The 23,770-nt window shown below is 47.0% G+C and overlaps 1 protein-coding gene and 1 long non-coding RNA gene across 4 annotated transcripts in view; one reads left to right on the top strand and one right to left on the bottom strand.

Moving 5' to 3' along the window:
* The window catches only part of LOC122549454 (gamma-glutamyl hydrolase-like), a 60,272-nt gene that overhangs the window by 17,725 nt on the left and 18,777 nt on the right, over positions 1–23,770 (top strand). The window contains exons 2-5 of one of the 3 annotated variants that reach the window (XM_087985920.1): positions 2,737–2,845; positions 8,998–9,048; positions 14,640–14,724; positions 17,922–18,006. In XM_087985920.1, coding sequence (XP_087842046.1) covers positions 2,737–2,845; positions 8,998–9,048; positions 14,640–14,724; positions 17,922–18,006 — 330 coding nt within the window. Of the gene's footprint in view, positions 1–2,736; positions 2,846–8,997; positions 9,049–14,639; positions 14,725–17,867; positions 18,007–23,770 lie in introns of all 3 variants that reach the window. The other 2 variants (XM_043689298.2, XM_087985921.1) reach the window with 2 other exon arrangements.
* LOC148150070 (uncharacterized) overlaps positions 16,218–23,770 on the bottom strand; it is a 33,849-nt gene continuing 26,296 nt past the window's right edge. The window contains exons 3-4 of the long non-coding RNA XR_015756880.1: positions 17,004–17,607; positions 16,218–16,484 (exon numbers count right to left, since the gene is read on the bottom strand). This is a non-coding gene — a long non-coding RNA (uncharacterized LOC148150070). The remainder of the gene's footprint in view (positions 16,485–17,003; positions 17,608–23,770) is intronic.

The raw sequence follows: 23,770 nt of genomic DNA, 5'->3' as shown, positions 1-23,770 counted from the left end.
CTGGCAGATTAACTTGTGAACTTCTGGGATATCTTATGGAAAGCCAATAACCCAGTCCTACAAATGGCTTTTTGTAGACCCCTCGTCTGTCAAGGTCAATCTCCATGGCAGCATGAATCATATGAGTCTTCTTGTATCCAGCCAGATAGAAATGTTCATTAGTTAACCTTTAGTTTCCAACTATTGGACTCAAGTAACTAATTTAAACCAAAGAAATTATAGTCTGGCATTCTCAATACCTGAGACTTGGAGACTAACAGTCCATTCACTTTTAACACAATCTACCATTGTCTACAAGTGTGAATACCTTCCCATGAAAACAACTAAGGGAGACACCTTTAATCTTAACAATCCAGTTTGCTGTCCGTGAAATTCAAACCTGCCTCTATGTTACCCTAATTTACTGACAGCCCCAAAATGTAACCATCTTGTAAAAATAATTGTCTGGTAGTACTGAACTTAAAACATGTCTAAAAAGAGACATGAGGTTGAAGCTTTTTGGCTTGCATTCATCAGGATTGAAATGAAGCATAGCCTTAATAAGTTTCTTATTCTTGTCGGCTATAAAACGGGTAGGGAACCCTCTGGCCCCCAATCTAGGTCTTCGGCCGCGCTCCCACCCATGGTAGGGGCGCAGCGGGTGTAACTTAACAGAAGCTACTTTAAAGTAAAGCTAGCAGGCGTGCTAAGGAATGTTGCTGGCACTGGCTTATTAATCTCCCAGTCGGGGAGCACACTCCCTGTAAGTCGAACCCTAGCCCCGCGGGTCAACCTGGGCAGGGGGGGGGATAGTTACAGACAGGGTGCGTGTCGATTCCCGAGCGCGCAACCCCGGGTTTCCGTGAGTGTCTCTCTCACCGCCTGACGTTCAGCGGCCGTGTGTACCCCACAAATACTGGGCGTGAACCAGGGGCCCGAGTGCAAGGGGGGGGGGGCGTGAAGTCAGACCTAACCGCGCCTGATCCTACAGAGGCCAATACCCCGGGACCGCGAGGTCAATGCGCAGAGCGTATAACCCAAAGGCCCCGCGTCTCGGGCTGGTTTGGAGGACTTCCCTTCTTGTAGCGCGTGTAGACCTCCCAGCCTCTACCGCGTACGCAAGGAAGGCGCTAAAACCGGGCTCAACGTACAATGGGGTCCCCTAACTCCCGCTGCAGAGGTCAACCAGGAAGGCTTGTTTGGTCGGTTTTTAAACAGGGGGGTCAATCTGTTGGGGTCTCGTACCTAAAGTCGTCAGCCCAAAGATAGTCCGTCAGTCACAGTAGCACATTGACAATAAACGACAATAATAGTAATCATGCACACTTTTACTATGTTCCGCGACCCCAATCGCCCACCCGCGAAGGATCACTCTCTCTCTCACACACACACTCACACACACACTTTTAAAGAGTACTCCACCGTTACACGACTGCCGGACTCACTCTGTTCACCGGTTCAGATAACGGCCGGCAGTGAAGTCCCTTGCGGGGCACTGGGAGACTTCTATCCGAGAAGTAAAAGAGTAAAGATACTCACTCAGCGCCGTCGCAGGGATCCAGTAGCCGTCGTTAACCAGGACGAAGTCCCCAATTGTTAGCGCGAATGAAATGAGATCAGTCCGAGCCCAGAGTGCGGTTCAACAATCGGTAACGTTTATTACTGCAGTAACGCCGGCGGAGGTCAACCGAGGTCCGAATCTCGGCTGCTCTGCTGTTCCCGCGCACAGCTACATATTATATACTTTTAGTTGTCAGGATGTGTGGGATTTGAGGATGAATAGGATGATAGTTCCCCATCATCACTGGAGTAGGTGCGAATAAGCTGTTTCCTGCTGTCCCAGGAGAGTTGCAGGGCACGCACAATAGGGTGCTAATTGGTTTATGTAAAACGGGTCCGGGTATTATCTGCTTGTCTCTCTCTGTGAGGGCAGGGGCTAGCACCCCCCTTTGTTCCCTTGGGGTGTTGGTGTGTATTGGTCTGTCCGTACCTGTCTGGTGGATGCCTGTCCTTTGTGTCAGAATGGCTCCGTATCGATGGGTATGTGTGTGTTTCAGTCAGTCTCTTGATGTGATTAGGAGATGGGTTTCCATATTTAATTAATCCTGGAGTTTTGGCCCATGAGTCATGGGTAATGTTGGCCTAGTGTGGATTCTATCTGTCCTGTTTCCTATCTCCCAGTCACGTGGGCAGACCGGCAGCTGCTGAGTTTTTGTGGGTTTAAAGCTGCGACTGCTGTCTAAAACACAAAAATGAATTCTTATCGTTTCCTGATGTAGGCATAGTCCCATGGCAAATGCGGGGCGGCTCTGATGCCCGCTTGCAGTAGAATAATAAATTAATTTCCTTTCACTCATTTTGTCAGCTGCATCCATGATCCACTTGTCACGCATTAAGAATTATACGTTTTCTGTTCTGCATTGTTAAAATTACTAAAACGTTTTTCTGGTGAGGCTTGTGAATCTTTAGAATTCCCTTTCTCAAAAGGTAGTGGATACAGAATGCTTAAACAATTTTTAGGCAGGGATAGATAGATTCATGAATACCAAAGGGATGAATGGTTATTGGGATGTGCAGGAACATGGAGCTGAGATTAACGTCAGATCAGGCATGCAGGATAGAAAGGCGGGGTAGCCTCGTGGTACAATGAATGGGATTTCTAATGGTCATATTCATGTAATGAATATTCTGTGCAGAATTCCTATTATACAAAATATGACATATAAATGTTTCCTTTTTATGTTACTATTTGCTAAGGTGTGCTGGCTCAGGAATCAAATAATGTTATTCCATTTGGCAAGAGCTATATTCCTGCTTCGTATGTGAAGATACTAGAATCTGCTGGGGCAAGAGTGGCACCCATAAGGTGGGTTTGGACCTGTGCTGATTCACACTTTATCCAACACAGAACTCATTTCTTTGTAAGTGATTGAGGTTTATTAGAACTGTTTACCTGCAGTAGGAACACTGGGTCAGAATTCCTGTTAGACTTACTCTGCAACCAGAATTTCCCTACAACTTGCCCATCACCAGAACTGGGCTGACCACAAGGAACCTCCCCTCAAGCCCCTGCAGTGGGCTTCCTGCAGAGTTAAGGCTCGCACCATTGTGCCTCCTCTCCCATTCCCCTCAGTCAGGCCTGCCACACTGCCCCAACCAAATCCTCCTCCCTCTCAGTCAGGTCCGCTACACTGCCCCTACCAAATCCTCCTCTTCCCCTCCCCCACCCAACAATGGTTATCAGCGATGTGAGGCCATGACAACTTATTGATATTATCAGTGGACAATGACCCAGGTAATGTTCTGGGGACCTGGGTTCGAATCCAACCATGGCAGGTGATGGAATTTGAATTCAGTAAAAATTCTGGAATTAAGAATCCAATGATGAACATGGAACCATTGTTCATTGTTGGAAAAACACATTTGTTTTGACTAATGTCCTTTAGGGAAGGAAACAGCCAACCGTACCTGGTCTCGCCTACGTGTGACTCCAGACCCCCAATAATTTGGTTGACTCCTAACTGCCCTCTGGGCAACTAGGTATAGGCAATAAATGCTGTCCTAGCCAATGAATTCCACATCCTGTGAATACATTTTTTAAAAAGGCTGCAATTTCAGCCGTGTCCAATTTTCAGAGACCACATTCCCCTTCATATAGGAACTCTGGCCTTTACTGATGACCCAATAACCATAAAATCAGCTTGGCACTTGCTTGCCCTTTAACCTTAAGCACTCTTCTCTGATATTTCAGCTTGAGAGTGGGGCCACTACCTTTACATAAAACTCTGGCCTCGCCACTCAAAGCTGGAACTTACGGACTGGAATTCTTCATCAATAACATTTTCTTCTTTGTTCTCCCCTTTCCTCACAAGGTGGAGACACGGTGGTCATTGTTATTGATGACCCTTCTCCAGTCCCCATGGAGATTGATGCATAGTATTTCTTCAAGTCTTCTGCCATTTCCTGAAACCCTATTATTTCCCCAGTCTTGTTCTTTCAAGGGGCTATGTTCCCAATTGCCTCTCTTACTACTTATATTTTTAAAGAAGCTCTTTCTGTCCATGTTTATGTCACTGGCTAAGTTGATCCCATAATTCATTTTATTTTGGGCCATCTTTTGTTGGCTTCTAAAGCTTTCCCAATCATCTGGTTGACCACTCCTCCCCTTTACAATATTGCATGTTTCTTTCAGTTTGATACTGTCCTTAATTTCCCAGATTAACCTTGGTTAGTTTATCCTCTTAGTGGAATCTTCCTTCCTCACTGAGACGTATCGTTGCTATGAATCATGAGCTATTTCTTTGACTGTCTGCCATTGTTTATCAACTATCTTTTCTGTTAAGCTCCTTTCCTAGCCCATTCCAGTAACTCTGCCCATGTGCCCATGTAATTGCGCTTATTAGGTTTAGCACAGTTGTTTCTGACCTAAATTTCCCAATCTCTAATTGAATGCTAAATTCTACCTTGTTGTTGTCACTATTTCCTCGGGAATCTTTTAATCTGAGATCATTTATTCAATGTGTCTTTTTACACATTGCTAGCTCCCAAATATTTTGACTTTTGCTTGGATCCACAACAGGCTACTCTGGGAACAAGGTCGAGAGTGTGGTGCTGGAAAAGCACAGCAGATCAGACAGCATCCGAGGAGCAGGAGAATTGACATTTCGGGCATAAGCCCTTCCTGATGAAGGGCTTATGTCAAAACTGATCTCCAGCATCTGCATTCCTCACTTTCTCCTATTCTGGGAACAAAAACAGAAGTTGCTGGAAAAGCTCAGCAGGTCTGGCAGAATCTGTGAAGAGAAATCAAAGTTATGGTTTCTGATCCGGTGACCCTTCCTTAGAATGATGATGGCTAGGAAAATGTCAGTTTACATGCAGAAGATAGGGTGGGGAGGGGGTAAGTACTAAATGATAGGTAGTGATAGAGCCCAAAGAGAGAGAAGAACAGTTGAACAGACAAAGGAGTTGATGACGATTTGGCTGGGAGGGTGAATAGCTGTTAATGGAGACTGTTAGTGGATAACAATAGATAGTGTGTAATGGCAGACTATGTGATAACAAGGCCTGGTATGTGTGTAGGGGCTAGGACATCAGGGAGTTCAGGCCCTAAAATTATTGAATTCAATATTGAGTCCAGAGGCCTGCCGGGTCCCCAAGTGGAAAATGAGGTGGTGTTCTTCCAGCTCACGCTGAGCTTCACTGGAGCCCTGCAGCAAGCCTGAGACAGAGATAGTGGCCAGGGAACCGAGTGGGGTGTTAATGTGGCAGGTAACTGGAAGCTCAGGGTCATTTTTGCAGACAGGACATAAGTGTTCTGTGAAGCGATCACCCAGTCTACACTTCATTTCCTCAACATAGAGGAGATCACATAGTGAGCAGCGAATGCAGTATATTAAATTGTGGGAAGTGCAGGTAAAGTGCTGTTTCACCTGGAAGGTATATTTGGGCCCTTGGATACAGAGGAGGGAGGAGGTAAATGAGCAGGTGTTACACTTTCAAAAGTTGCATGGTAAGGTGCCCTGGAGCTGGGGCAGTGTTGGGAATGAAGGAAGAGTGGACCAGAGTGTCCTGGATAGAACGGTCCCTGCGGAAGGCAGACAAGGGAGGGGACGAGAATGTGTGTCTGGTGGTTGCATCTCGCTGGAGGGGGTGAAAATGGCGGCTAATGATCTTTTGGATGTGGATGCTGGTGAGATTTTAGGTAAAGACAAGGGCAACCCTATCGCTGTTGCAGGAGGGAAGAGAGGGGTTGAGGGTGAAAGAGTGGGAGATGGGTCCCAGTTGAGGGTCCTGTCAGCAACAGTGCTGGGGAATTTCTGAGGCTCCCTTGTTGAAGCTAGCCTCGTTGGAACATATGTGATGGAGATGGAGGAAGTGAGCTAATGGATTGGAGTCTTTATAGAAAGCAAAGTGCGAGGATGTATAGTTCAGGTAGGGAGTCGATGGGGTTATAGTGGATATTAGTGGCTAGTCTAGTCCCAGAAATGGAAACAGATGTTGAGGAAAAGAAGGAAGGGAGGAGTCAGAGATAAACCAGATGAAAGTGAGAGTGGGGTGGAAATTGGAAGAAAAATCTATGTACTTTTCCAATTCCAGATGAGAGAGAGAAGTAGCACCGATTATATTATCAGCACACCTGGAGAAAGATTTGTGAGTGAGGGTCAGAGTGGGACTGGACTAAGGAATGTTCCACGGCCACCCCACAAAGAGACTAGCATCACTGGGGCCCATGTGGGTACCCACGGCCACCCATCTGACCTGAAGAAGATGGGAGGAGTTAAAAGAGAAGTTATTGAGGGTGAGGACGGTAGTGGTGGGTGGGGATGGTTCAGGCCGTTGCTCCAGGAAGATGCAGAGAGCCCTGAGACTGTCCTGGTGGGGAGATGGACATAAAAAGGGAGCCTGCAAATCTGGGGGAAATTCTGAAACTAGTGTAAAGCGCTAGGGGAGTCGTGATGTATGTGGGCAGGGACTGGACTAGGGGAGAAAAGACCGAGTCGAAGTAGGAAGAGATGGGTTCTGTGGGGCAGGAGCAGGTATAAACAATGAGTTTACACGGGCAATCCTGTTTCTGGATTTTTGGAAGAAGGTAGAAGCGAGCTATGCAGGACTTGGGGACTATCAGCTTGGCAGAGTCGGGGGAGATCACCTGATGAGATGAGGTCAGTGACTGTTGCTGATACAGTGGCCTGATGTCCATGGTGGGGTTATGGACCAGGGGGAGATAGGGGCAGGTATCTGACAGCTGGCACTCAACCTCTGCAACGTAGAGGTCAATACACCAGACAACAACAGCACCACTCTTATCATCAGGCTAAGTAACAAAGTCAGGGTTGGATTGAAGCAGACAGAGTGCAGTCAGTTTAAAGGAAAATACATTGAATTGGGTGAGAGAGGCAGAGAAATTGAGGTGACCAATGTCACGTTGACAATTCTCAGTGAACAGATGGAGTGCAGGTAAAAGTAGGAGGGTAGGGTGTAGGTGGAGGGAGAGTGTTGGAGCTGGGCAAAGGGGTCTGTGGGATGGGGAGAGGACCCTTCTCCATAGAAATGTGCACGGAGGCGAAGACGACGGCAGAAGAGTTTGATGTCATGTCGTGCCTGAAATTCATTAAGGTGTGAACACAGAGAGATAAAGCGGAGACCTTTGCTGAGTATAGAACATTCAGCATTGGACAGCAGAAGGTCAGGAGAGATGTGAATACCTGACAAGAGGTACGGTTGGGAGAGGGGATGGAGTCAGAGGGAAGGGGAGGGGAGGAAAATTCCAGAGGGCCATATGTATCCCTGAGTTGTTGCAACTTGTGGGCCTTGATGCCTGAAAGGAAAAGAAAAAGTTTCTTGTTCGTGTGGCGAATGAGCCAAAGGATGAAGTGGAACTGGGGAGTGGTGCAGCCCTGAGCCAGTGTGTTGCAATGTTGTTGGTGAGAGAGGTCGAGAGTGTGGGGTTGGGGCTGCACTCCAGGCAAGTGGGGAGTATTTTGTCACTCTCCTGACTTGTGCCTTGTAGATGGTGGACAGGCTTTGGGATGTCAGGAGGGGAGTTACTTGCTGCAGTACTCCTAGCCTCTGACCCGTTCTTGTATCCATGGTAGCTTGAGCTTTACCTGCACCGAAGATGTGTCAAACCCTATCTGAATAGATTGATTCAATTTTTTTTTAAGGCGAATGTGAGACCTGCAGATTCTGGAGATTAGAGTCGAGAGAGTGGTGCTGGAAAAGCACAGCAGCTCAGGCAGGATCTGAGGAGCAGGAAAGTTGACATTTCGGGCAGATTCCTGATGAAGGGCTTTTGTCTGAAACATCAACTCTCCTGCTCTTCAGATGCTGCCTGACCTGCTGTGCTTTTCCAGCACCGCACTATTTTTTTTAAACACTCATGTCCAGCTATATCTGATTGTCCATGCTGGTGACCTCTCTTTCCCTGATGTTGGGCATCAGTGGAGTTGTCTGAGACATCACGGCACTCCCAGTAAAGATGAATATCACCAGTTTCTCTCGAAGAGTGCCTGTGCAAATGCTGACAGAAGCATTAACATTTCCCTTTGCTGCTGCTCCACAAGTTTTTTTTATTATCTATGACCTTAACACTCAGCATCCACTTCCAGTTTGGGATGCTTTACATCCTCCACTGCTACTTCTACCTGCAACACCTTATTCCATTCACATGTGATGCATTCTCCCCCATGTGACAGTGGTTTCATAGTCTTCATTAGAATCTTAATTCAGATTCATATTGTGTTATATTCCACCGTGTGGATTTGAACCCAGGACCCAAGAATCTATTTATCTCTACCTAGCAAATGGTGTTGGAGCTGCAACCATACAGGCAAATGGAGGCCTTTGTACACAATCCTGATTTTTCCCTTCTTTATGCTAGAAATGTTTTGAGGCCTTATTAAACAGATATTCTGAGATCTCACAAATGTGGCGGTATGTTTTGATTGTCACAAAAGATTTTCTCCTTTAACTTGTGTACCTCTATCAGTTTCATTTCCTGCTGCTTTTCTTCTGCCTATAATATGTATGTGTGAATGTCCAGAGTAAGTCACATGATAAGAAATCCAAGACAGAAATATTTTCCTGCTAGCAATTTTCACAAACTGATCTCAGTCACACAATTGAGGAAATTTATTTTGAATTGTTACTGTCAAAACTGATGTTTCATGAATTTTATCATTCGACGTTTCTGAACTCAATAACTTTCTGGATTGACAACTCATGCAGATACCACATCTGTTTTCTAAAGGCAAAGGTAAGGCTGCAGCAACTCCGTTACAGGTTGTAGAATTTCTGAGACAGCAGCTTTTGGTTTAAGTCTCTCATTGATTGCCTACATCCAAGGCTTTTGAGCAGGTATCTTCCAGTTGCTAACTCGTCTAAAATTTGACCTATATGTTAGAATGGATGTAACTCTGACATAAGCGTTTCATATCAAATTTCAATTCCATGTACCGAGCTTTTGCACAAGAAAATCAGTGTAGAATTAAATACTTTTTTTTAAATTTCCTAAAGCACGAAACTAACAGAGGCTGAATATACGGAGCTGTTACATTCCATAAATGGGTGAGTTATACAACTGATTGGAGTTTACTACCATCTTTTTCATAAAAATAAGTAAACGTTAGCGAGTTTTGAGAAGATATGTAGCTTAGGATGTAGTTTTGCTCGCTGAGCTAGAAGGTTCATTTTCAGATGTTTCGTCACCATACTAGGTAACATCTCAGTCTGGACAAAGGTCTGCTGATGTTTCCTGCTTTCTATTTGTGTTTGGGTTTCTTTGGGTTGGTGATGTCATTTCCTGTGGTGATGTCATCACCATAGTAAATGACATCACCAACCCAAAGAAACCCAAACACATAAATAGAAAGCAGGAAACATCAACAGACCTTTGTCCAGAGGCTCACTGAGATGTTACCTAGTATGGTGACGAAACATCTGAAAATGAACCTTCCAGCTCAGCGAACAAACCTACATCCATAAGTAAAAGTTGTTGTGGTTCTGTTCACCGAGCTGGGAATTTGTGTTGCCGACGTTTCGTCCCCTGTCTAGGTGACATCCTCAGTATTTGGGAGCCTCCTGTGAAGCGCTTCTGTGATGTTTCCTCCGGCATTTATAGTGATTTGTAACTGCCGCTTCCTAGAGGCATGGCACTCATCCACAGATTCAATCAATAAGCACATCAACCTGGACCCAATATACCGGCCACTGCAGCGGACAGCTGGAACTGACAACCGGAAGCGGCAGGTACAAATCACTATAAGGAAACATCACAGAAGCGCTTCACAGGAGGCTCCCAAGCACTGAGGATGTCACCTCGGCAGGGGACGAAATGTCTGCAACACAAATTTCCAGCTCGGCGAACAGAATCACAGTAATGCTATTGACATCTTCATTGCAGCAGCTTGCTTTTATGGGTAGTAGGCTTAAGTCTTTTAAAAATAGCTGCTAAGCGAGTTACTATTGCAGTTTTTACAAATATACAGATCTGAGTTGGGAGTTTCACAACATCCTTCCTATATCAGGGGGACCAGAATTGAACGCACTAGTCCAATAGTGACCTAACCAATGTCTTGTACATCTGCAACGTGACTTCCCAACTCCTATACTCGATGGACTGAACAATAAAGGAAAGCATACCAAACACATTCTGCCTGCAACACCACTTTCATGGAACTATGAACCTGCGCTCTAAGGTCTTTTTGTTCAGCAACATTCCCCAGGACCTTACCATTAAGTGTATAAGTCGTTCCTTGATTTGCTTTTCCAAACTGCAGTACCTCGCATTTATCTAAATTAAACTCCATCTGCCACTCCTCAGCGCATTGGTCCATTTGATAAAGATCCCGTTGTACTCTGAGGTAACCTCCGCTGTCCACCTCCAATTTTGGTGTCATCTGCAAACTTACTAACCATACCTCCTATGTTCACATCCAAGTCATTTATATAAATGATGAAAAGCAGTCTACCCAGCATTAATCCTTGTGGTACACTGCTGGTCACAGGCCTCCACTTTGAAAAGCAACTCTCCACTACCACCCTCTATCTTCTACCTTTGAGCCAGTTCTGTATCCAAATAGCTAATTCTCCTTCTATTCCGTGTGACATAACCTTGCCACCAGTCTACCATGAGAAATCTTGTTAAATGCCTTACTAAAGTCCATACAGACCACATCCACTGCTCTGCCCTCATCAATCCTCTTCATTACTTTTTCAAAAACACTCAATCAAGTTTGTGATACATGATTTCCCACGCACAAAGCCATGTTGACTATCTTTAATCAGTCCTTGCCTTTCAAATACATGTAAATCCTGTCTCTCAGGTTTCCTCCCAAGAACTTGCCTACCAACAATGTTAGGCTCACTGGTCTATAGTTCCCTGGCTTTTCCTTACCACCTTTCTTAAATAGTAGCACCACATTAGATTTCCAGTCTTCTGGGACCTCACCTGTGGCTATCAATGATACAAATATCTCAGCAAGGGGCCTAGCAATCACTTCCCTAGCTTCCCACAGAGTTTGAGGGTTTACCTGATCAGGCCCCAGGGATTTATCCATCTTTATTGTTTTAAGACATCCAGCACACCTTTTCTGTAATATGGACATTTTCCAAGATGTTGTTATTTACTTCCCATGTTGTCTTTCTTCCATACCCATCTCCACAGTAAACACTGATAGAGTCATAGAGATGTACAGCATGGAAACACACCCTTCGGTCCAACCCGTCCATGCCGACCAGATATCCCAACCCAATCTAGTCCCACCTGCCAGCACCTGGCCCATATCCCTCCAAACCCTTCCTATTCATATACCCATCCAAATGCTTCTTAAATGTTGCAATTGTACCAGCCTCCACCACATCCTCTGGCAGCTCATTCCATACACGTACCACCTATGCGTGAAAAAGTTACCCTTTAGGTCTCATATCTTTCCCCTCTCACCCTAAACCTATGCCCTGTAGTTCTGGACTCCCCGACCTCGGGGAAAAGACTTTGTCTATTTATCCTATCCATGCCCCTCATAATTTTGTAAACCTCTATAAGGTCGCCCCTCAGCCTCTGAAGATCCAGGGAAAACAGCCCCAGCCTGTTCAGCCTCTCCCTGTAGCTCAGATTCTCCAACCCTGGCAACATCCTTGTAAATCTTTTCTGAACGCTTTCAAGTTTCACAACATCTTTCCGATAGGAAGGAGACCAGAATTGCACGCAATATTCCAACAGCGGCCAAACCAATGTACTGTACAGCCGCAACATGACCTCCCAACTCCTGTACTCAATACTCTGACCAGTAAAGGAAAGCATACCAAACGCCTTCTTCACGATCCTATCTACCTGCGAATCCACTTTCAAGGAGCTATGAACCTGCACTCCAAGGTCTCTTTGTTCAGCAACACTCCCTAGGACCTTACCATTAAGTGTATAAGTCCTGATAAGCTTTGCTTTCCCAAAATGCAGTACCTCGCATTTATCTGAATTAAACTCAATCTGCCACCTCTGAGCCCATTGGCCCATCTGGTCCAGATCCTGTTGTAATCTGAGGTAACCCTCTTTGCTGTCCCACTACACCTCCAATTTTGGTGTCATCTGCAAACTTACTAACTGTACCTCTTATGCTCGCATCCAAATCATTTATGTAAATGGCAAAAAGTAGAGGACCCAGCACCGATCCTTGTGGCACTCCACTGGTCACAGGCCTCCAGTCTGAAAAACAACCCTCCAGCACCACCCTCTGTCTTCTACCTTTGAGCCAGTTCTGTATCCAAATGGCTAGTTCTCCCTGTATTCCATGAGATCTAACCTTGCTAACCAATCTCCCATGTTGAATGCCTTACTGAAGTCCATATAGATCACATCTACCACTCTGCCCTCATCAATCCTCTTTGTTACTTCTTCAAAAAGCTAAATCAAGTTTGTGAGACATGATTTCCCACGCACAAAGCCATGTTGACTATCCCGAATCAGTCCTTGCCTTTCCAATTACATGTACATCCTGTCCCTCAAGATTCCCTCCAACAAATTGCCCACCATCAAGGTCAGGCTCACCAGTCTATATTTCCCTGGCTTGTCTTTACCGCCCTTCTTAAACAGTGGCACCGCGTTAGCCAACCTTCAGTCTTCCAGCACCTCACCTGTGACTATCGATGATATATCTCAGCAAGAGGCCCGGCAATCACTTCTCTAGCTTCCCACAGAGTTCTCGGGTACACCTGATCAGGTCCTGGGGATTTATCCACCTTTAACCGTTTCAAGACATCCAGCACTTCCTCCTCTGTAATCTGGACATTTTGCAAGATGTCACCATCTATTTCCCTACAGTCTATATCTTCCATATCCTTTTCCACAGTAAATACTGATACTAAGTATTCATTTAGTATCTCCCCCATTTTCTGTGGCTCCACACAAAGGCCGCCTTGCTGATCTTTGAGGGGCCCTATTCTCTCCCTAGTTACCCTTTTGTCCTTAATATATTTGTAAGAACCCTTTGGATTCTCCTTAATTCTATTTGCCAAAGCTATCTCATGTTTTGCCCTCCTGATTTCCCTCTTAAGTATACTCCTACTTCCTTTATACTCTTCTAAGGATTCACTCGATCTATCCTGTCTATACCTGACATATGCATCCTTCTTTTTCTTAACCAAACCCTCATTTTCTTTAGTCATCCAGCATTCCCTATACCTACCAGCCTTCCCTTTCACCCTGACAGGAATATACGGTCTCTGGATTCTTGTTATCTCATTTCTGAAGGCTTCCCATTTTCCAGCCATCCCTTTACCTGCGAACATCTGTCTCCAATCAGCTTTTGAAAGTTCTTGCCTAATACTGTAAAAATTGGTCTTTCTCCAATTTAGAAGTTCAACTTTTAGATCTGGTCTATCTTTTTCCATCACTATTTTAAAACAAATGGAATTATGATCGTTGGCCCCAAAGTGTTCCCCCACTGACACCTCAGTTACCTGCCCTGCCTTATTTCCCAAGAGTAGGTCAAGGTTTGCACCTTCTCTAGTAGGTACATCCACATACTGAATCAGAAAATTGTCTTGTACACACTTAAGAAATTACTTTCCACCTAAACCTTTAACACTATGGCAGTCCCAGTCGATGTTTAGAAAGTTAAAATCCCCTACCATAACTACCCTGTTATTCTTACAGATAGCTGAGATCTCCTTACAAGTTTGTTTCTCAATTTCCGTCTGACTATTGGGGGGGGGGGGGGGGTCTATAATACAATCCCAATAAGGTGATCGTCCCGTTCTTATTTCTCAGTTCCACCCAAATAACTTCCCTGGATGTATTTCCAGGAATATCCTCCCTCAGCACAGCTGTAATGCTATCCCTTATCAAAAATGCCACTCCCCCTCCTCTCTTGCCTCCTTTCTGTTGCATTTGTAAAATAAAAAATATTCATTTAGTATCTCCCATCTCATGTATTTTCACACATAGGCAGCCTTCCTGATGTTTATTGGTCCCTATTTTTTCCATAGTTGCCCTTTTGTCCTTAATGTATTTGTAGAATCCCTTTGGATCTCCTTAATTCTATTTGCCAAAGCTATCTCATGTTCCCTTTCTGCCATCCTGATTTCCCTCTTAAGTGTACTCCTTTTGTCTTTATACTGTTCTGGACATTCACCCGTTCTCTGCTGTCAACACCTGATATACACTTCCTTCTTACTCTTAACCAAATTTCAATTTCTCTAGTCATCCAGCATTCCCTACACCTTCCAGCCTTGCCCTTCTCCCTAACAGGAACACATTTTTTCTGGACTCTCACTATCTCATTTTTGAAGGCTTCCCATTTTGCAGCTGTGCCTTTTACTTGCAAACATCCGCCCCCAATCAACTTTTGAAAGTTCTTGCCTAATACTGTCGACATAAATGCTCATGAACACACGCACAGCCATTACTGTCAGTGTGTTGAAATTGTGACAATGGTTGTGTGATGAATGCTGTACTTTTAATGTGTTATAGATGTGATACTAATAAGAAGAATCGTTTTGTTTCATATTTGGCTCTAAAATGCATTAGATGAAGCTAAATCACCATAATTTTCCTGTCATATTGAGGATATAACTTCATTGTTACTGAGCTCATTATGCTTTACGAGCCAGATAATGACACTATCTGTGAACATGGAATGTATCCGTTTACTGTCCTTATTCAGGGTGCTCTTTCCAGGCGGTGTTGCTTCTGTTCTGAATTCCAGATATGCTGAGATTTCAGCCATCATTTATAACTTTACACTGAAGGTAACAGAATAGTACTGATTGTATAGATATAATTAATAAAATACAGATGTACTGTTTAAATGAGATATTAGATTAAATGTTTGAGGCTTGCTTATTTTAAGCTATTTTATTTTAACACTTAATCTTTCATTTTAATAGTTTTCCTCTTGATAATCTATTCCAATGTATTACATACAAACAAAGAGCAGGAGTAGGCCATTTGACCCCTGTGCTCCACTTATTGACTGACCGTAAGATAAATGAGTAGAATTAGGCCATTCAGCCCATCGGGTGGGGTGGGGTGGGGGGGTCGTGGTCGGGTGGGGTGGGGGGGTCGTGGTCGGGTGGGGTGGGGGGGTCGTGGTCGGGTGGGGTGGGGGGGTCGTGGTCGGGTGGGGGTGGGGGGTCGTGGTGGGGTGGGGGGTCGGGTGGGGGTGGGGTGGGGGGTCGTGGTCGGGGGTGGGGGGGTCGTGGTCGGGGGTGGGGGGGTCGTGGTCGGGGGTGGGAGGGTCGTGGTCGTGGTCGGGGGTGGGGTGTCGGGCGTGGGGGGGTCGTGGTCGGGGGTGGGAGGGTCGTGGTCGGGGGTGGGGTGTCGGGCGTGGGGGGGTCGTGGTCGGGGGTGGGGGATCGTGGTCGTGGTCGGGGGTGGGGTGGGGTGGGGGGGTCGTGGTCGGGGGTGGGGTGTCGGGGGTGGGGTGGGGTGTCGGGGGTGGGGTGGGGTGGGGGGGTCGTGGTCGGGGGTGGGGTGGGGTGGGGGGGTCGTGGTCGGGGGTGGGGTGGGGTGGGTGGTCGGGGGTGGGGTGGGGTGGGGTGGGGGGTCGTGGTCGGGGGTGGGGTGGGGTGGGGGGTCGTGGTCGGGGGTGGGGTGGGGTGGGGGGTCGTGGTCGGGGGTGGGGTGGGGTGGGGGGTCGTGGTCGGGGGTGGGGTGGGGTGGGGGGTCGTGGTCGGGGGTGGGGTGGGGTGGGGGGTCGTGGTCGGGGGTGGGGTGGGGTGGGGGGTCGTGGTCGGGGGTGGGGTGGGGGGTCGTGGTCGGGGGTGGGGGTGGGGTGGGGGGTCGTGGTCGGGGGTGGGGTGGGGTGGGGGGTCGTGGCCGGGGGTGGAGTGGGGTGGGGGGTCGTGGTCGGGTGGGGTGGGGGGTCGTGGTCGGGTGGGGTGGGGTGGGGGGTCGTGGTCGGGTGGGGTGGGGGGTCGTGGTCGGGTGGGGTGGGGGGTCGTGGTCGGGTGGGGTGGGGGGTCGTGGTCGGGGGGTGGGGGGGGTCGTGGTCGGGGGTGGGGGGGTCGTGGTCGGGGGTGGGGGGGGTCGTGGTCGGGGGTGGGGGGGGGTCGTGGTCGGGAGTGGGGGGGGTCGTGGCCGGGAGTGGGGGGGGGTCGTGGTCGGGGGTGGGGGGGGTCGTGGTCGGGGGTGGGGGGGGGTCGTGGTCGGGGGTGGGGGGGGTCGTGGTCGGGAGTGGGGGGGGTCGTGGTCGGGGGTGGGGGGGGTGGGGGGTCGTGGTCGGGTGGGGTGGGGGGTCGTGGTCGGGTGGGGGTGGGGGGTCGTGGTCGGGTGGGGGGGTGGAGTGGGGGTGGGAGTGGGGGGGGTGGTTATTGGGTGGGGGTGGGTTGGGGTGGGGAGTCTGGGGTCGGGGTGCAGGGCGCAGGGCTGTGTGGTTATCCAGCCTACCCTGAGGGAGCCTGGCCACTGGTCCCTCTCATTATCCATGTTCTGTTCTTCAGAGATGGATAAGGACATATCTTGTTGGGTAGGCCTCTTGATGGCAGACATTAGGGACATCCTTAGGTGCCTGTGGGAGTTAAAAGAGAGAATATTGTATCCGAGGATTATGCATTGTGGCAGGTGAATAAACAGTTACGTTGTGGGTTAATGTTGCAATGCAGTGAGCAATGGTTCTTCCTCAGTGGCCAGGGTTTGTATGTCTCTGCATCCCCACAGGACCTCTCCTGGATTTGAGAAACCAAATGATGGGCACCCACTCACCATCCTGGCTCTTTAGGTCCTGCCTTTGAGCCTGTGGGGCATTTGTTTCCTCAACTGATATAAGGGGAGGGATGGATTGTCATGAAAATGTCTTGCACAGCTGCCAGAGGTGGTGCAGGTGGAGGAAAGGTTGTTCCCTGAGTGAACGAGTCGGCAGTGCTGAGGGCATGCTGGGTCAGTGGTTGGGTGGGGTGGGGGTGGTCAGGGGTGAGGGGGTTAGTGAGGGAAGATGCTACACGCAATAGTGAAAGTGACATTGCGTGAGTGGGTAGGAGATGAGACATAGATTGGGTCTGACGTAACTAAGAGAAGATAGTGAACTCACTCTGCTGGAGTGGAGATGGTCATTCACCATCTTCCTGCGCTGTTAGATAACGTTTCTCCTGATGGCTGAGACTGTGCTGACCCAGATAGTGACCATTGACCAGGCTGGAATGGTTTGGTGGTATTTCGTCCTCCTAGAGGAACAGGACATTCCGCCTCTGTACCATCCTATCCACGAGGACCTCTAGAATCACGTCCACAAAATGGAGCACCAATCTTCCCATCTGCTGTTCCATCCATCAGTAGTAGACAAGCAGAAAGCTAGAAGAACACAGCAAGCCAGGCAGCATCAGGAGTTGGAGAGAGTTGACATTTCGGGTATAACCCTCCATCCATCGTTGTGGTGAGCTGTGCAGGTTGGCTAGGGAGTGCTGCTGCTAGTCTGAGTGCACAACAGCCTTTTCAATATGGCTCCAACAACATGGATGCTGGTGTGTTCCAGGTGAGCTGGGCACTGCTGACAATCTCTGTCCACAGCAAATTGGGCTAACTTATATTGGATAAGCAGGGTACCATAGGGGCATGTTAATGAGGCCTATCTGACCCAATTGCTTCAGGAACAAAACACACAAATTGCTGGTGAAACTCAGCAGACATGGTAGCATCTGTAGAAAGAAAGCAGAGTTAACATTTCAAGTCTGGCAATTCTTCATCAGATTTTGATAGAGGTGCTAATTGCCCTGAATAGGCTTTGTGTGTAAATTACTCAATTACAAACACCAAGGTGATTTACTCATGGTGATTAATAGATGAAAAAAAACCAAGAGTGATTTGGTGAATTTGGGAAAAGTAAATGTTCACCTGTCTGTAAGAGAACGTTTGGATATAAAAAAATGGAGCTATTAATATTTATCTGATTTATCAGGCAAACGATAAAGGTGTCCATTTCCCTGTGTGGGCCATTTGTCTTGGGTTTCAGGAACTAATAGTTCTTACCAGTGGAGAAAATATTCTTACTAGAACCAACACGATTAATCTGGCTCTACCTTTGAATTTTACAAAAGGTGAGTTGCTGAAAATTCCCTTCAGCTATTTGTTAATGTTATTCTTAGAACATAGAAAAGTACAGCACAGAACAGCCTCTTTGCCCAAGATGTTGTGCCGAAGATTATTCCTAATCTAAAATAACATAACCTAACCAACACACCCCTCAATTCACTGCTGTCCGTGTGCATGTCCAGCAGTCGCTTAAATGTTCCTAATGACTCTGCCATCATCACCACCGCTGGCAACGCATTCCATGCATTCACAACTCTCTGCATAAAGAACCTATTTTAAAACTATGACCCCTCATGCCAGTCAATCCTGCCCTGGGGAAAAGTCTCCGGCTGTTGACTCTATCCATGCCTCTCGTTACATTGTATGCCTTGATCAGGTCTCCTCTCTTCCTCCTTCTCTCCAGAGAAAAAAATCCAAGCTTCGTCAATCTCTCTTTGTAAGACAAGCCCTCCAGTCCAGGCAGCATCCTGGTAAACCTGCTTTGCACCCTCTCCAAAGCCTCTGTATCTTTCCTATAATAGGGCGACCAGAACTGGACACAATATTCCAAGTGTGGTCTCTCCAGGGACTTGTAGAGCTGCAGCAAAACCTGGCAGCTCTTAAATCCGATCCTCCTGTTAATGAAAGCCAAACCATCATATGCTTTCTTAACAATCCTATCCACTTGGGTGGCAACTTTGAGGGATCTATGCATTTGAACACCAAGATCGCTCTGTTCCTCCACACTGCCAAGAATCCTGTCTTTAATCCTATATTCAGCATTCGAGTTCAGCCTTCCAAAATGCATCACTTCGCATTTTGAACACTACCTGCCATTTCTCAGCCCAGCTCTGCATCCTGTCTATGTCGCGCTGCAGTTTGCAATAGCCCTTGATACTATCAACAGTACCTCTAACCTTTGTGTCATTGGCAAGTTTACTAACCCACCCCTCAACCTCCTCATCCAACTCATTTATAAAAACTACAAAGAGCGGAGCCCTGTGGGACACCACTCACCACTGACCTCCAGGCAGAATACTTTCCATCTATACTCTGCCTTCAGTCAGCCAACCAATTCTGAATCCAGACGGCCCAATCTCCTGTATCCCATACCTCCTGACTTTATGAATCTGTGCTGGGTCCACTACCTTTCATCATTTATATAAATGATTTGGATGCGAGCATAAGAGGTATAGTTAGTAAGTTTGCTGATGACACCAAAATTGGAGGTGTAGTGGATAATGAAGAAGGTTATCTCAGATTACAACAGGATCTGGACCAGATGGGCTAATGGGCTGAGAAGTGGCAGATGGAGTTTAATTTAGATAAATATGAGGTGCTGCATTTTGGGAAAACAAATCTTAGCAGGACTTATACACTTAATGGTAAGGTCCTAGGGAGTGTTGCTGAACAAAGAGACCTTGGACTGCAGGTTCATAGCTCCTTGAAAGTGAAGTCGCAGGTAGATAGGATAGTGAAGAAGGAGTTTGATATGCTTTCCTTTATTGGTCAGTATTGAGTACAGGAGTTGGGAGGTCATGTTGCGACTGTACAGGATAGCGGTTAGGCCACTGTTGGAATATTGTGTGCAATTCTGGTCTCCTTCCTATCAGAAAGATGTTGTGAAACTTGAAAGGGTTCAGAAAAAAGTCACACGGGTGTTGCCAGGGTTGAAGGATTTGAGCTACAGGGAGAGGTTGAATAGGCTAGGGCTGTTTTCCCTGGAGCTTTGGAGGCTGAGCGGTGACCTTGTAGAGATTTATAAAATCATGAGGGACATGGATAGGATAAATAGACAAGGTCTTTTCCCTGGGGTGGGGGAGTCCAGAACTAGAGAGCATAGGTTTAGGACGAGAGGGGAAAGATATAAAAGAGACCTAAGGGGTAACGTTTACACTTAGAGGGTGGTATGTGTATGGAATAAGCTGTCAGGGGAAGCAGTGAAGGCTGGTACAATTCCAACATTTAAAAGGCATCTGAATGGGTATGTGAATAGGAAGGGTTTGGAGGGATATGGGCCAGGTGCTGGCAGGTGGGACTAGATTGGGTTGGGATATCCGGTCGGCATGGACAAGTTGGACCGAAGGGTCTGTTTCCGTGCTGTACATCTCTATGACTCTATGAATGAGCCTATCATTGGGAACCTTATCAAATACCTTGTTGAAGCCCATATACACCACATCCACTGCTCGACCTTCGTCAACCTGTCTCGTCATGTCCTCAAAGAACTCAATAAGATTTGTGAAACATGACCTGCCCCTCACAAAGCCATGCTGACTGCCTTTAATCACGATTCTTTTCCAAATAGTCATAATTCCTATCCCTCCGAATTCTTTCCAAAACCTTGCTGACCACACATGTAAGACTGACTGGTCTGTAATTGCCAGGGATTTCCCTATCCCTCCAATTCTCCAGTAAAACCCCTGTGGACAGTGAGGAAGCAAGGATCTTTGCCAGCGGTTTAGCAACCTCCTTTCTCGCTTCCTGTAGCAATCTAGGATAAATCTGGTCTGACCCTGGGGACATATCAATCTTATCATCTAAGACATATTTTGAGTGACAACAACTGATTTGTTATCAAACTTCCTGCTGGCCAGATATTCTTTGCATTGGGTACTGTTTTGTTGCAATTTCTTATTTTTCAAAAAAAACCTAATATATTTTTAAAACAGTAAAATGTGGAACTTCCTGTATCTGCTTTGTGCAGGTGAGTTTAATGGATGTTCATGGTAGATTTTTACATTGTCATAATCAGGTCATTAGAATATTTTATTTCAAACAAGGCTAATTTTACATTTTAAACAATAGAAAAAGCATATAAAAATAGTTTCCAGAGTCACCTTGTTAAATTCATTGCTAGCTAATAGCAGGCAAACTGGGTATGTGCCCTCTATATTAGTCACAAAGGAGGCTCCTCTGAATTCAATTACTTCTTAGAAAACATGATGGATCCTATTTAAAGTGAGAGATTTCGGAACATAGGAGCAGGTATATGCCAACTTTACTATTCTCAATCATAGTTGATCATCTGTCTCATATTCCTGTGCTAACTTCCTGTTCTTTGGTATGAACTTATTGAATGACTGAGCTTCCTCTGCTGTCTGGGTTAGCGAATTCCAAAGGATCACCACCCTGTGAATGACAAAAGCCCTCCTATTCTCATTCCAAAACTGACTTGTCTTTATCTGAGCCTATGTACTCTGGTTCTAGTCCCCATAACAGGGGAAACATTCATTCTGGAGCCACTGAATTCATCCCTGTAACAACTGTATAAATTCCAATGAGATTGCTTGTCAATCTCCCAAACACTAGGGAATAATGACTCTGAAACTTAAATCACCCCATAGGACAGTTTTGCTAACCCAGGAATCATTGAGATGAACTTCCACTGCAAGTTTCTGGCAAGTTTATCCTTCCTCAGTCATAGGGATCAGAACTCCAGGTGCAATCTTAGCAGTATTCCATAGAATTAAGATTTCTTAATCCCTGTAGGTCAATCCTGTTGTGAAAAAGGCTATTATATTGTTTACCTTCCAAATTGCTTACTGGACCAACAAGTTATCTTTCAGTGACTAATGAACAAGGCCACCTATGTTCCTTTGTGCATGAATACTTTCTAAATTATTATCAGATAAGAAACACTCAATAGCTTAGTTTTTTCCTATCAAGATGGATAACTTCACACTTACCCACAATGTATTACTTCAGCCACTCTCTCTACTCACTCACTCAGCCTGTCTAAGTCCCCTTGTAGCCTCTTTGCATCCTCCTCGCATTCCTGATGAAGGTCCTGCCTGAAATGTCGACTCTCCTGCTCCTCGGATGCTGCCTGACCTTCTGTGCTTTTTCCAGTGCCACGTTTTATCGATTCTTCCTCACAGCACACGTTCATACCACATCCCAATACCTCGTATTGTATCATCTGCATACTTACATCATTGATATAGGTTGTGAATCAAAGGAATTCATACTGGAGGCATCCCACTGACCAATCTGAGAGCAACCTGTTTATACTTTCTGCCTTAACCATGCTAAATGAATTGTCCCTAATCTTAGGGGCTATAATTTTGTTTACTAATCTCCTGTGTGGGACTTTATCAGTAACTCTCTAAAAATTCAGATACAACAATGGTTCCCCCTCATTAAAAGTACAAGACTTCCCCTTCATAAATCCGTTTGATTCTGTCTAACCAGACAATTATTTTGCAAATATCCAGTAATCACATTCTTTATAATAGATTCTAGTATTTTCCATACTACTGACATCAGGCTAATAGGTCTTACAGTTCCTACGTTTTCTTTCCTGCACTTTTCTTACACAGTGTGGTTGGATTTGTAACATTTCAATCTGCAGACATCATTGAAAAAACAAGACACTGGAAAAAACCTTTGCAGGGAATTCTAGCATAATTGATTCTCCTTTGAGTTACGATGTTTTATCAAAAGTTAACATAGCAGTCACTTTCAATGGTGACCTACATAAAGTTGTGAGATACTCTTTTAAGCAAAACAGCTCAGGAAGGTCTGAGTGCGCATCCTTAAAGAGAGTTGTCACTGTTGTATATGTTGAACAAACCACTACCAAATCATTGACATAGAGTACTTCTACAAATCCTCTTTATTACTCTTTCAAAGAAAACATTAATCAAATTCAATAGCCCCTGGTGGGGCACTGTCATGTAAACAAAATTTAATGGTCAATGAAAACTTACAAAACCAAATCAAATCAAAATATTCTTGTTTGTGTAGCCGTGCACCCCAGCACCTGTGGTGGCTACCAGGCAATCCTCATTTCTGTATTGATTTTAACGACCTATTTGGTCAACAGTGGTGGAGGATGTGCCTCTTAATGAGAAGAGGAACTTGCCTGAACAATATGTAGTTTATTGCATGATAGCAGTAGGTACATGTTACATTGACCAATTAGACATAATAACTAAAACAATTAGTTTGATGTTACACCTGTCTCCATTGGAATCTGGAGCGAGACTCCTCTGTTTCCATCTGAGACTGTGAAATCTTCAGGTTGAATGGAGCTTAGTGCAGTCCCGCTCCCTCCCCCCCCTCACCCCCCCCCTCACCCCCCTCCCTCCCTCCCCCCTCCCTCCCTCGCTCCCTCCCCCTCTCCCTCCCCCTCTCCCCCCTCCCTCCCTCCCTCGCTCCCCCCTCCCTCCCTCGCTCTCTCCCTCCCTCCCCCCCCCTCCCCCCCCCTTCCTCCCCCCCTCCCCCCTCCCTCCCCCTCCCTCCCCCCCCTCCCCCCCCTCCCTCCCCCTCCCTCCCCCTCCCTCCCCCACCCTCCCCCCCTCCCCCTCCTCCCCCCCTCCCCCCTCCCCCTCCCTCCCCCCCCTCCCCCCCCTCCCCCCCACTCCCCCTCCCTCCCCCCCGCCCCATCCCTCCCCCTCCCTCCCCCTCTCTCCCCCTCCCCCCCTCTCTCCCCCTCCCTCTCTCCCCCTCCCTCCTCCTCCCTTTCCCCCCTCTCCTCCCTCTCCCCCCTCCCTCGCCCCCCTCACTTTCCCTCCCTCGCCCCCATCACTTTCCCTCCCTCCCCCCTCCTCTCCATCCCTCCCCCTCCCTCTCCCTCCCCCCCTCCCTCTCCCTCCCCCCCTTCCTCTCCCTCCCCCCCTTCCTCTCCATCCCTCCCCCCTCCCTCTCCCTCCCCGCTCCCTTTCCCTCCCTCTCCCCCCACCCTCTCCCTCCCTCCTCTCCCTCCCTCCCTCTCCCCCCCACCCCCTCCCTCCCTCTCCCCCCCACCCCTCCCTCCCTCCTCCCCTCACCCCCTCCCCTCCCTCC

The sequence above is a fragment of the Chiloscyllium plagiosum genome, unplaced genomic scaffold, assembly GCF_037043375.1.
Source record: "Chiloscyllium plagiosum isolate Xiang-an unplaced genomic scaffold, Cpla_swu_hap1 HiC_scaffold_4, whole genome shotgun sequence".
Classification (NCBI taxonomy): domain Eukaryota; kingdom Metazoa; phylum Chordata; class Chondrichthyes; order Orectolobiformes; family Hemiscylliidae; genus Chiloscyllium; species Chiloscyllium plagiosum.
This window is presented reverse-complemented; position numbering and strand designations above follow the sequence as displayed.